Below are 11,904 nucleotides of genomic sequence, written 5' to 3' on the forward strand. Positions count from 1 at the left end.
AAGGTATCTCCGGATCGGCTCAACGGATCTCGCTGAAATTTGGCATAGTTGTAGAACATAGTGTGGAAGAACACATAGGCTATTTATTAAGTCTTTTTTAATTTCGCGCGGACGGAGTCGCGGGCGACTGCTAGTCTTTTATATACCTACTGATAGTGGTAGACGCCAGCAACGTCTCTTGCACGAAGGGTCAGCTCGCCTATTGTAATACCGAGGCTACACAGAAGACAGGCGACAAGTGGAAGTAATTCCGCGTTTAGCCTGATGATTGTGCATACCGGAAACCGAATATAAGTCCATTTTCTCTTCTCTATATTTTTATTATAAGGAAAGGATGGGAAATGGAATTGTATTATAATTGGTGGATGAAGGATTGCATACGAAAGGGAATCTCTTACTGTGCGTTCTCTTCTCCGTCGATTAAAGCAACGTATTTACAACTGCACACATCTTGGTCGCTTCGCCATTCTGGCGAACACAGGTGGCCGCTTGCTCGTTTATTTTTTATTTTTTTTTTTATATCAAAAGGTGGCAAACGAGCAAGCGGCCACCTGAAATCGCTGAAATAGCGAAGTGACCGTTGCCCATAGACATACGCAATTGCATATGCGTTGCCGACCTTAAATCGACGGAGGAGAGGATGCACAGAAAGAAAATATCTTCCCTTTCCATGCATCCTCTCATCCGGAAAGTCCACTTCCACTTCCCATCCTTTCCTTATAAAGAAAAGGATGGGAAGTGAAAGAGGACTAAATTAGGCCTCCGGGACGCACACTCATCAGACGAAACGCGGAATTGCTTCCACTTCACGCCTGTCTTCTGTGTGGTCGTGGTATTTCACCGGGCGAGCCAGGCCAATTTGTGCGAAGATGTTAAAGCGGGCTCTACCACTGTTAAAATGTACCACTGTTTATGTTATATATATTTCACTTTCATCTTTCACGTCGGCAATACATTTGCAATTTTAAATGCACACTTTTAACTAGACTTCGTACTGTTCAAAACTGAAACAAAAACTAAAAAATAAAACGTAAAAAATCCCACTACAGTTGCATACGTGATTTTAGAAACCGTAGCTAAATTTATAAAGCTTTTAAATGTAAAAAATGAATACGTAAAAAAAAACTTAAGCGACATAACAGTTTTCAATTTAAAATAGAGCGTTTTGTTTTGAAAATTCAAAGAGCCGCGTGTTGGTGTCGACACGTTTGCTGAATTAGCAAAAACTGGCTCCAAGCGTTCGCGATTAAATGCTTTAATTAAAGAGTTCATTGTGTTTAATTTTAATTATAGTACTAAATAAGCTACAGATATTTGAGTTGAGGTAACACGCTTATTAATTAAAATTAAAAAAAAAACATAAATCATATATATTAGTCATTAGTAACTTCATATTAAAATATTTATTTACAACCTTATTTCTATGAATATATAAACTCTTAAACCTATGATATAAAATAAAATTAAAAAAAAAAACCGAATAATTAACTAAAATATGTTAATAAAAGGAGTCCCTTTAGGCAAGGTCCCGAAGATACTGGCAGCGTTCCCCCTCTGTACAGCTAAACTAATTCTTTGACCGAGGTAGCTGCCAGCTCTTCGGTCCCCTGTGATGTCGATTAATTTTTTAGAAATGTCCTTAAAAAGTCTTAAAGCGCTAGGACCCCACGGACCAATGGTCTCGACGCCGAATGGGACAAAATGATATTCGGAGCCTAGACCCCTGTATTTGCATGCTTTTGCATTTTCAGCCGCTTCACAAGCCGCACCCGCTCTGTTGTTGGTTCCATGTAGATGGGAAGGGGCCAGCGTGTCTGAACAGGTTGCATCCCATACCAGCACCCGACCCATCTTCCATGGAATCAAACTCATACCGTCAGGTCTCTTGCCATCGTCTCTTGCTACACCAGTTGGCTCTAGTAGACTTGGCACGTTGACGGTGGCAAGAGACCGACGTATGATATCGTTGAGTGCGGCATGTCTCGAGAAGCGGCCTGCACTTTTTTGGCAAGACAGTCCGTGATGTCCTAGCTTGTCGACATCACTGCCACAGGGACACCTATGAGGAGCGCAGACCGGAACCCCAAGCCGAAGACAGGTTGCGATTCGGAGCGTGTCAGGTTCCAGAAATGTTCCTGTATGTGGCGAAGGGTACGCGTGAAGCCAGTAACCAGCCTCATGCGTACCCACAGCCAAAAGCCTAGCACGCGCCGAACCTATACTATAATTTAAAAGATTTTCGTAGGTTAATTTGCAAAAGATATCATCCCAGCTCCTCTGTAAATTTGGAGAAACTGGAAAATTTTGACCGGGGCATGCAATTAAGAAAGCATTTCTAGCTTCTTCCAAGCCAGCAATCTCAAAGTTTGAAGGGAATGCCCTTAAAATTTTTCCTATGAGATTAGCTGAACTATGGACAGAAGATAGGAAGGCTGGTAAAGCAACACTAGAAATTTTGCGGATCCCTAAACCACCATAACGGATGGGTAGGGATGCTTGGGTCCAAGATTGCTCGTTCAGCTGTATATTAAGAATAGATTCTAAGTTAATTTTGATTAAGTCGTCTACATTTGATAAAAGATCTGCGGATTTCCAAAAGGAGCAGCAACGGAGCACATACGTAAATTTTGGAACCAAAAGACAGAATTTTAAGACGCAAAGAGCATAATGTGGACTAATTTCATGTAGACGGTTTGCAGAATTTTGAAATTTAGTAATTGAATTATTAATATATTCCGAAATAGATTCATCAAAAATTGGCGAACCTAAAAGGTAAAGGGAATTACTGTTAACTATTTTAATATTTGGAGCCAAAATATTAAATTTTTGTTTAACGTCATATAAATTTAAGTCATTAGTAGTAAGTGAATAGTCTTTTTAAATTTTCAACATGAATATTCTGGTATTTATATTTTGAAATAAAGCATAAAATTGTTAATAGAAAAAAAAATGTTTACAATAAAACCGTTCAAAGTCTTAACACTCAACAAAACTTTGTTCGTATTATTTTATATTTTCATCTTTGGATATTATCGACAAAAAAAACTTGTAAAGAAAAACAATAAAACCTAATCTACTTTCGATACTTAAAAAAGTTCCATTAAAAGCTTCCGAGTTTTGTTACAATGCCAATGAGCTTACGATGCCGGATAGTACTTACTTTGATTAATGCGATAACGCTGAAACAAAACTGCCTTTATACGAATACCATCAGATATTCAATATCAAAAGCTTTCTCTGACCATCCTGTCTCTAGATAAAGCTCATTTATTTATAAAGTTTTTTTTTATCAGCTTCTATATCTGTAACGAGATGTTGTATTGTATTTTACGTTTATTTAGTCCAAATTTACTGACGATTACTCAGGTTTATAAGTAACTAGAGATCGCCCGCGACTCCGTACTCGCGGAATTAAAAACTTTATAAGTAGTGTATGTGTTCTTCCTGACTATGTTCTATATGCATGCCAAATTTCATCGAGATAGGTTCAGCCGTTCTGGAGATACCATCAAACAAACATCCATCCATCCATACATTCACATTTATAATATTAGTAAGAAGTAAGATACTATAATAAATATGTTAATGTTGTTTAGGTATATATTTATGTCACTTCCAATGTGATTGTCATATTTCTTAAAAGTATCTTATTGTCAATCGGATCTTAAACGAATTGTTTTTATCGTTCTATCATTAATAGTCAAATTTCCTGTCTATTTCTTTAAACAATATGAAATTTAAAGTTTGAATATCATGCAAATATTATTAGAACTCGTATAACAAAGTTTTAGCTACAATCTGCTCAGAATGGGGAACCCCTCAATGTGCAGATTGTAACTTACTAAATAGAAATTCAAATTTCGAATTTGAAGGAAAACGTTAAAGTTATCGTTTGAATTTACATTAGAAATTGTAATTTTCAAACTAAAGTTATTTTAGCTGCATGTATTAAAAGTTTAACTTGATTTATTGATCAATTTTAAGTTTTGTATAAAGAGAAAGATTTGTATTTTTGAAATAAACTTAAAAATACTTAACTCACTTCAAACATTCTTTACCTTTTTAGAACGCTACAGATTCCCTGAGTCGCATCTATCTTACTAATATTATAATATAAATGCGAAGATTTGGATGGTTAGTTGGATGGATGTTACTGAAGGATCCATCGAGCAGTTCTGGATGAACTGCTCGATGGATCTAAGTGAAATTTGCCATAGATGTAGGATAAAGTCTGGGAGAACACGGAGGCTACAAATTAAGTTATTTTAATTCCGCACGGATAGAGTCACGGGTTACACCTAGTATTATATAATAATGTAAAAATGTAAAAATAAATGTTCGTTCTAAGTAACTAGACCGCTTAATACAGGAAGGTATCAGATGTATGCATTAGTAACTTAGCCCACTTTTTAGGGTTCCGTTCCTCGAAAGGAAAAAAACGGAACCCTTATAGCATCAATTTGTTGTCCGTCCGTCTGTCTGTCAAGAACCTTTTTTTATTCTGCGTTGACGAAGTCGCGTGTAGCCACTAGTTTTATATAAATTTAATAAAGAAAACTTGTTACAAATATTACAAGAAATATTGCGCGCAGATGTTACAAACAGCCAATGTGAAAGGATGCATTTTTCAAAGTGCAATTTGACAAAATAAACTGAACGTAAAAGCTAAAAGATTAAAGAAAGTCTGACAATATGTTGCCTAAATTTTATTTCTAGACATCTAAAGCCATACACAAATCGTTTTGAAACATAGGATTATAATTAATTCCTTAGTTCTTAAATCTTTACGCACATTTCATCTGCACATTAAGTTTTGATGTTGCCTCATCTTACTTATTACTAATATTATAAATGTGAATGTTTAGATAGATGAATGGATGGATGGATGTTTGTTGGAAGGTATCTCCTGAATGGCAGAACGGAACTTGATGAAATTTAACATGCATATAGAAGACAGTCTGGAAGAACACATAGGAGTTACGTTATAAATATTTTCTTATTTCTTTTGACATTACATTCCCTATTGATACTGTCTTGCTGTGGATTTCCATTGCCGAAACACGTATAAAAAACACATTGTCATCTCACTTTCTCTTTAAAAAGATTTCAAAATAAATATGTAATGAAAACTCTCGTTACATTTAAAAACAGTGAAGACTGTTTATAATAACATCTTTAAATTCATCCGAAGAACGAAGACAGAAACAATTTGTCTTCCTGCTATAAAAGCTATTTGCAACTTGCAAACACTAATTTCGACTTGCGTCAACGGAGCAAAGTAAATTCAACTTTTATTATCATTCCGTATTTTTCTTTTTCAAATATGTAAAAATTGTTTGATGAGAATTGTTATTTTTTAAAAACAAATCGGACATATAACAGATCATATTTCAATTAAATTTAAAACTGTTTACCTTATCGTGGACTCTCACTGCTAAAACAAATTTATAAAAACATATTGTTATCTCTAATATTTGCAATTGAAGGAAAGAGATAACTAAATGATTTTGTACATTTGTTTTCGCAGTGAAAACTCACCTTTATAGAGCTGTGATAGGCAATCACTTTACAAAACAATCAGTGCGCATCCCACGGCTTTTGTTTATTCAATACGAGTTAAAACAACACCCATAATGAGGCTTTTAATCAGAGGTAATATCACAAATGTAACGTTGTGGCTTATTTGATGCCAATGTACTCGTAATGTGAATTAAAATAGCTTGCCTATGGACCAAACTAAAAGCAAAATTTACTTTAAATATGTTTACTTTTACAAACAACCTCCTGGTATACATTAGTTCGTGACTTCATCGTTGAATTCTACTGTCGTGTCGTTTGTATTTATATATAGTAGTCTTTTGTATATAATATACAGTAGTAGTAGTTTTAGTTTCGTAGTTTTTAATAGCATTGTAGTTTTATTATTTGCTTGCTTTTGCCCGCGACTCCTTGCGCGCAGAATTGGAAAAGAGCTTAACAATAAATAGGCTATTCTTCCAGACTATGTTCTAAATATTTTCCAGATTACTCAGAAATCCGTTGAGCCGTTTCGGAGATACCTTCTAACAAACATCCATCCATCCATGTAAACATTCGCATTTATAATATTAATAAGATTTTATTGTTTATTTTTGTAGCATTGTAGTTTTCCGTATATTCTCTATTTTGCCAAAGACAATGGAAGGTACGTTACGATAAGCTTTACGTAGATAATGATAAATATTTGAAACGTAGTATACACGTGCTGAGCGTCGGTGGCTCAGGGGTCAAGCACTTGGCTTTCAATCTGTAGGTCCTGGATTCGAATCCCGTCATGTACCAATGTGTTTTTCGATTTACATATATACAATTATCCGACGTTCTTACGTTGCACATATCTGAGAAGAAATTACAAAATATGTGTGAAGTCAACCAACCCGCATTTGGCCAGCGTGGTTGACTATGGCCTTATCACCTTTAACATAGGATATGTTCCGAGCCCTTCGGTGGGGATGTATAGTGAGCTGATGAGCGATACACGTGCTATTATATTATACTTAATGAATAGGTCGGTTCATATAAAACTGTTAATAAAGGAACTTATACAAAAAGATTTGACTTAGAAAGTAATATAAAAATGGATGCTTAGAAAGTTAGATTATAAAAAGAAAATCAAGTGCAATGCAAAATAATTATGTCCGTTGGGAAATCACCGAAGGCAATAACTGAGATTTGTTTCAATTTCTCACTTTTTATTTTAGAAAAAATCATATTTTGTTAGCGAAATAAAGTATTGTTTTTACTTTTGATCATGATTTACATTAATGTATTTTACACGTTTTTTATAATCTTTTTTTTTAAATAATCACAACGTTTTTTTTTTCTATTTACAATAATTATAAAATGTGTAAGCTTTAAGAATTTTCAATGTCTCAGAATTAAATATTTGCCCAATTTACATTCCATTACGCTCCACCGCGCTTCTCGCTAAAGTGTTTGTTGATTCTCTCTTTAATATTTTAAATATTCTTTGTATATTACTTTATCAAAATTATTTCTTTCCTCGTTTAAATGAATTGTAGTATTTTTTCGTTTGCGACATTACGTTCGTGTAGCAATTAAATAAAGGAGTTAATTTTTATTTATTCTTAAGTTAAAAAAATGGTACATTTGTAACGAATAGACTGCAAAAATAACTGGAACGCTTTTAATAAAATTAGAATTCTACATTGTCTCCGACTAACATAAACTATACCTTATTTTATTTCTTATTAATATTATAAATGCGAATGTTTGGATGTATGCACGGATGTATGTTTGTATCTCCATAACAGCTGCATGGATCTCGCTGAAATTTGGCATAGATGTAGGACATAACCAGGAAGAACATATAGGCCACTAATTTCGTCTTATTTTAATTCCGCGCTGACATAGTCGCGAGCTATAGCTAGTTATTAATTGTTTAAAATGTAAATTTTCACCCGTAAGAAGTCCAAATGGATTCGTACTAAATGAAAGTACTCCTAAAATGTCTAATTATGATGAATAAAAAATTCAGGATATACAGGATGTTGTAAAATAAAAGAATGATTTATATTAAATTATTTAATAAATAAGCTACAATACTTACAAAAACACATGACTTTAGATAGCCAGCACCGCTAACTTCGTAAGGATTAGGATCGAAATCCAAGTCAATAAATCTACTGCTAATAATTTCTTTATAAACCAGCGCAGACTTTCTCGGAATTCTTTCCTTTTCGGGATCATTTATATCTATTTGGTAAAGCCCGAACCTTTGCCTGGAAATATATCATCATTTAAATTATCAATATTAAAAAAAGTTGGAAGAATAAGGTAATAATTGACAAAATCCCCATACTTTTCTACATGCATATGGAAACGATAATACGCTTATCAGTTAGAGCAAGCTGCTAAGGGCATATACGTCTCAAGTGAAGAGCCTAATCTATGTTAGCAGTATGGTTGACTAAGACGTAGTCTTTAGTCATCTATTCTGGGCCAGTACGCGGGTTATTTTATCACAAATCATTGAATTTCTTCGCATATTTTCCTTTCAATGTTACCGTAAGAAAATCTATTACATAACCGATCGCATCTTTAGTATGTTTCTAGAAATATAAAGATTCTTCTACTTACGTATAACCCATTGCCCATTCAAAGTTATCCATTAAACTCCAAGCACTGTATCCTCGGACATCAACACCCTCAGCTACGGCGTCTAATAAAGCATTTAAATAATTCCTGATATACTGAACCCTGCCGTTGTCGTTCAATCCAGTGGTGGTCGAAAAACCATTCTCTGTTACGTAAATTGTAGGATTGTTGTATGTATCCTTTATGTACACTAGAAGATTATAAAATCCTTGCGCGTGTTCCTGGAAATATATGAGATAAGTTAATGAATAAAAAATGTAAATATGTATAAAGTTATTTTTCACATTAAAAACAGATTTGCACAAGGTATGCTGTTAGGTATTTTGTCATAAATTGAACTCCATAATAACCTTAGTTTGAAGACTGAATTTAATGTTAGGTGATCCAACGTTTACAATCGAGTACCAAGAGAATTCTAAAGCTTGGTACTGGCTGTTGAAAATTTTAAATAAAAACGTCGAAAACACTTAGATAAAAAATTTCATCATTTATCAAGGTAATATTATTAATAAGAACATACTGTAAAACACGTAAAGTTTTCTTTAATATTGTTATACTAACTTGCCGTTGCCTGCGACTCTTAAACGGAAACTATGTTCTACTTATACTATGGCTAATTTCAGAGAAACATATGCAGCAGTTCTGAAGATACCTTCTAACAAACATCCACCCACACATCCTTTTTTTTTCTAGAGAGGAATGCTTTATGCATACTCCGCGCCCCAGGGGGGACGCGGTAGTTTTGTGGGATTCTCCTCCATAGCGGAGGGATACCCACTAAACCTGGCAAGCTTTCGCTCTCGTCCGCGGCCCCATCTGCGCCAGCTGCCGAGGCAGCTCCCTCTCGGGGATACCACCCACACATCCTAACAATCGCAATAATAATATTACATATACATACCCGTAACCATGCACTGGCACTAACAGGCCAATTTGGATCTTTGTATGTTGCAAATCCAGTATCATCATTGAAGGAAGGTACTTCATACATTCCTACAACTGAAGCGTTTCTATACACAATATCACTGGTGTAATGATTCAAAGCTAAGAAGTCTGAAGTTCCTCTCATATATTCTATTTGTTCCTGACTGAATGGACGGAGTCTAGAATATTGGAATCCTTGACTGCTACTAATATTGGCAACGCGATCGATCAAACGTTGAGGGTAGTTGCCCTCGCTTGTGAATATCGGATTGGCAAATATTCCCATCTGTATATGAGGAAATAAAATTGTTTTAACATCTTCAGTGTTACTTCGTTAGAACGCAATCATTAAAATAAAAAAAGTTAATTTCCACTAAGCGAAAATTGTAACTAAACAGCATAATGCGGTAAAACATTTAAGTTAAATTTCTGGCACATTTTGTACTCTTATTATTTACATAATAATAATTAAGTTTTTTTTTATTATTATAATAATGTCTTGAGACTGAAATTCTATACAAAGTCTTCAGTTATTGCCCTTGTACTTCTCATATCGAGTTACTCCTCGGTACAAACGCAATTTATATTTGAGTTACAACTTACATGGGAAGCGAAATAATCCAAAACCGCTTCTGCATCATCAGCTGAATCACTATCAGGATATGCCCAATCCATACTCAAAACTATCCCAACTTGTCCACCTTGCGATTTAAATTCTTCCTGATAAATATGATATGCCTTCGCATGAGCCAACAATAAATGTCTACCGCATTCGTAAAAACCTGTCGCTGGCATATTTACTCTAGGAGCATGACGAAGAGTAACAAATCCTTGATAACAATGAACATAAGGTTCGTTAATTGTCAACCAATGTTTGACACGATCTCCAAAATGTTGGTACAGGACTCTTGCGTAATCACCAAATATATCTACTAATCCTTCATTCAACCAACCGCCTTGCTCGTTTAAATTTTGCGGCAGATCCCAATGATACATCGTTACGAACGGTGTTATTCCATTAGCTAATAACTCATCAATCAGCGCATTGTAATATGCGATGCCATATGGATTTATATAATCCGCTCGACCGTACGGTAATATTCTCGGCCATGATATAGAAAATCTATACATATCAACGCCTAATTCTTTAAGTATTTCAACATCTTTTTTATAAAAATAATATGAATTGGCAGCAACATCACCATTAGTATTGTCAGCTATAAATTCAGGATCAGTACGAACTAAATGATCCCACATCGACCATCCTTTACCTAATAAAGAATTAATTACATTACACAATTAGTATTATCGCAATTTTTACCACAACTCTCAAGCCCAAAATCAATAATAATATTTGGTTAAAGTTTAATCGATCTAGACATCGCGTGTTATTTATGAGGCGTTCGAATGATTTTTTTTATAAATATAATTTTGGGATTAATTTTTTAAGGACCGAGAATGAATTTCTATAATTAGATTCGTTTAAATTTTCACATACCGTCAGCATTCCAACCACCTTCTATTTGATAAGCCGCAGTTGATACGCCGAATTTAAAATCCGGTGGAAATGTTTTTGAAGCATATTGCATTCTTCCTTTGCCGCATTCTCCATAGCCAGCAAAGAGACTTGAAAAGAAAATTTTATTATTTAAGCCCCAAATAAATATCAAGCTCACGATGTAGGTCCGAAAGTTTTGAGCGAGGAGTGATCAGTCTATAGCCTGTTCCATTAGCCTGTTGGGGATTGGTTTGACTTCACTTCTTTTGAAGTTCTTCTCAGATATGTGAAGATTCTATAACTTACATGACTATTTACATCTCAAGTTTCATTTGTAGAAAAGACAAAATAATACCAGACCCACTCACTCTGATGAAGGGCCCCGATGGGCACGAAACTAGTCGGTGCTGCCACCGGACGAACATACGTGTTTTAACCGTTTTTATATAAGTTTATGATGATGTCTCTTGAAAGTTTGTATAACGACAATTTAGTTTCGTTATTCGAACTTTCGGGAAAAACCTACTACTAACAACATTTAAATTTTTTAACTTATTATTATTTTATATTTACCTGAATATTGCCAAAAATAACGTGCTAATATTCATCATGTCACTGCCAAGAACTAAACTGATTAGACATTTTTTACAAACATATAATAAACATTAAATAATATCTTATCAGGATCTCCTATGGATGAAGATAAAGTTATCGGTAATCAATAGTAATAAGGTTTAATTACACTTAGATCATTGTTTAATCCTCACCAAAATACATGACCTTTATTGCACATATTTGTACCAGTAATCAGTAAAAATAAAACTTTATTGTATATCAATTTTTATATAGATATGTTTAACATTAAAGAAAGTATGGAAAGATAAAGTAGATTTGAATATTAAAGGGATGTGAAGAAAAAGATATACATCTGTTTCCTAATCATAATTTCTTCGTTTCTTCAAAAGATATCTTCCTTTACAGTATTTCTGTCTTCTAAAATATTGCATATGCTTATAGATAGCGGTCACTTCACTAGTTTGAGGATGTCATGTGGCCGTTAGTTTACCATGGTACTATAAAAATGCTCCTTTTTTTAAAGTGGGGTGCCTTACGCATACTATCATTGCTGGGACAAAGGTGGTTATGTCGGGTATGCACCGACTAAAACCCCACGGCGGTCGCCACCGGCGCTAACGAGGGGGAAGCGGGTTCTCCGTTCGGAACACAACCGCCACCCTCCAACGACTAGCTAGGCTTAAAATCTTCCTTAGTGAATTTTCACACTAATAACCCACTGAAATTTCTTATCCCCAGGGTTATGATTA

The 11,904-nt window shown here is 34.6% G+C and overlaps 1 protein-coding gene across 1 annotated transcript; it reads right to left on the minus strand.

Annotated features, from left to right (window-relative positions):
* Positions 1-1,407: 1,407 nt before the first annotated feature.
* LOC106116086 (myrosinase 1-like) lies at positions 1,408-11,193 on the minus strand. Its single transcript, XM_013309827.1, has 8 exons — positions 11,153-11,193; positions 10,580-10,707; positions 9,685-10,352; positions 9,059-9,367; positions 8,140-8,378; positions 7,575-7,781; positions 1,674-2,221; positions 1,408-1,445 (listed from the first exon to the last, which is right to left on the minus strand). Exons 1-8 carry the CDS (start codon positions 11,188-11,190, stop codon positions 1,408-1,410), a joined length of 2,175 nt encoding a protein of 724 aa, XP_013165281.1. The 5' UTR covers positions 11,191-11,193.
* Between the last annotated feature and the right edge of the window lie 711 nt (positions 11,194-11,904).

The sequence above is a fragment of the Papilio xuthus genome, unplaced genomic scaffold (assembly GCF_000836235.2).
Source record: "Papilio xuthus unplaced genomic scaffold, Pxut_1.1 DF827756.1, whole genome shotgun sequence".
Taxonomy (NCBI): domain Eukaryota; kingdom Metazoa; phylum Arthropoda; class Insecta; order Lepidoptera; family Papilionidae; genus Papilio; species Papilio xuthus.

Excerpts from the sequence above, each read along its gene's own strand:
- LOC106116086 (XM_013309827.1), bottom strand. The coding sequence starts at position 11,190 with ATGATGAATATTAGCACGTTATTTTTGGCAATATTCAG. Across the intron at positions 10,353-10,579 it reads AGGTGGTTGGAATGCTGACG|GTAAAGGATGGTCGATGTGG; the intron begins GTATGTGAAAAT and ends ATTCTTTATTAG. Across the intron at positions 9,368-9,684 it reads TGGATTATTTCGCTTCCCAT|ATGGGAATATTTGCCAATCC; the intron begins GTAAGTTGTAAC and ends CCTCATATACAG.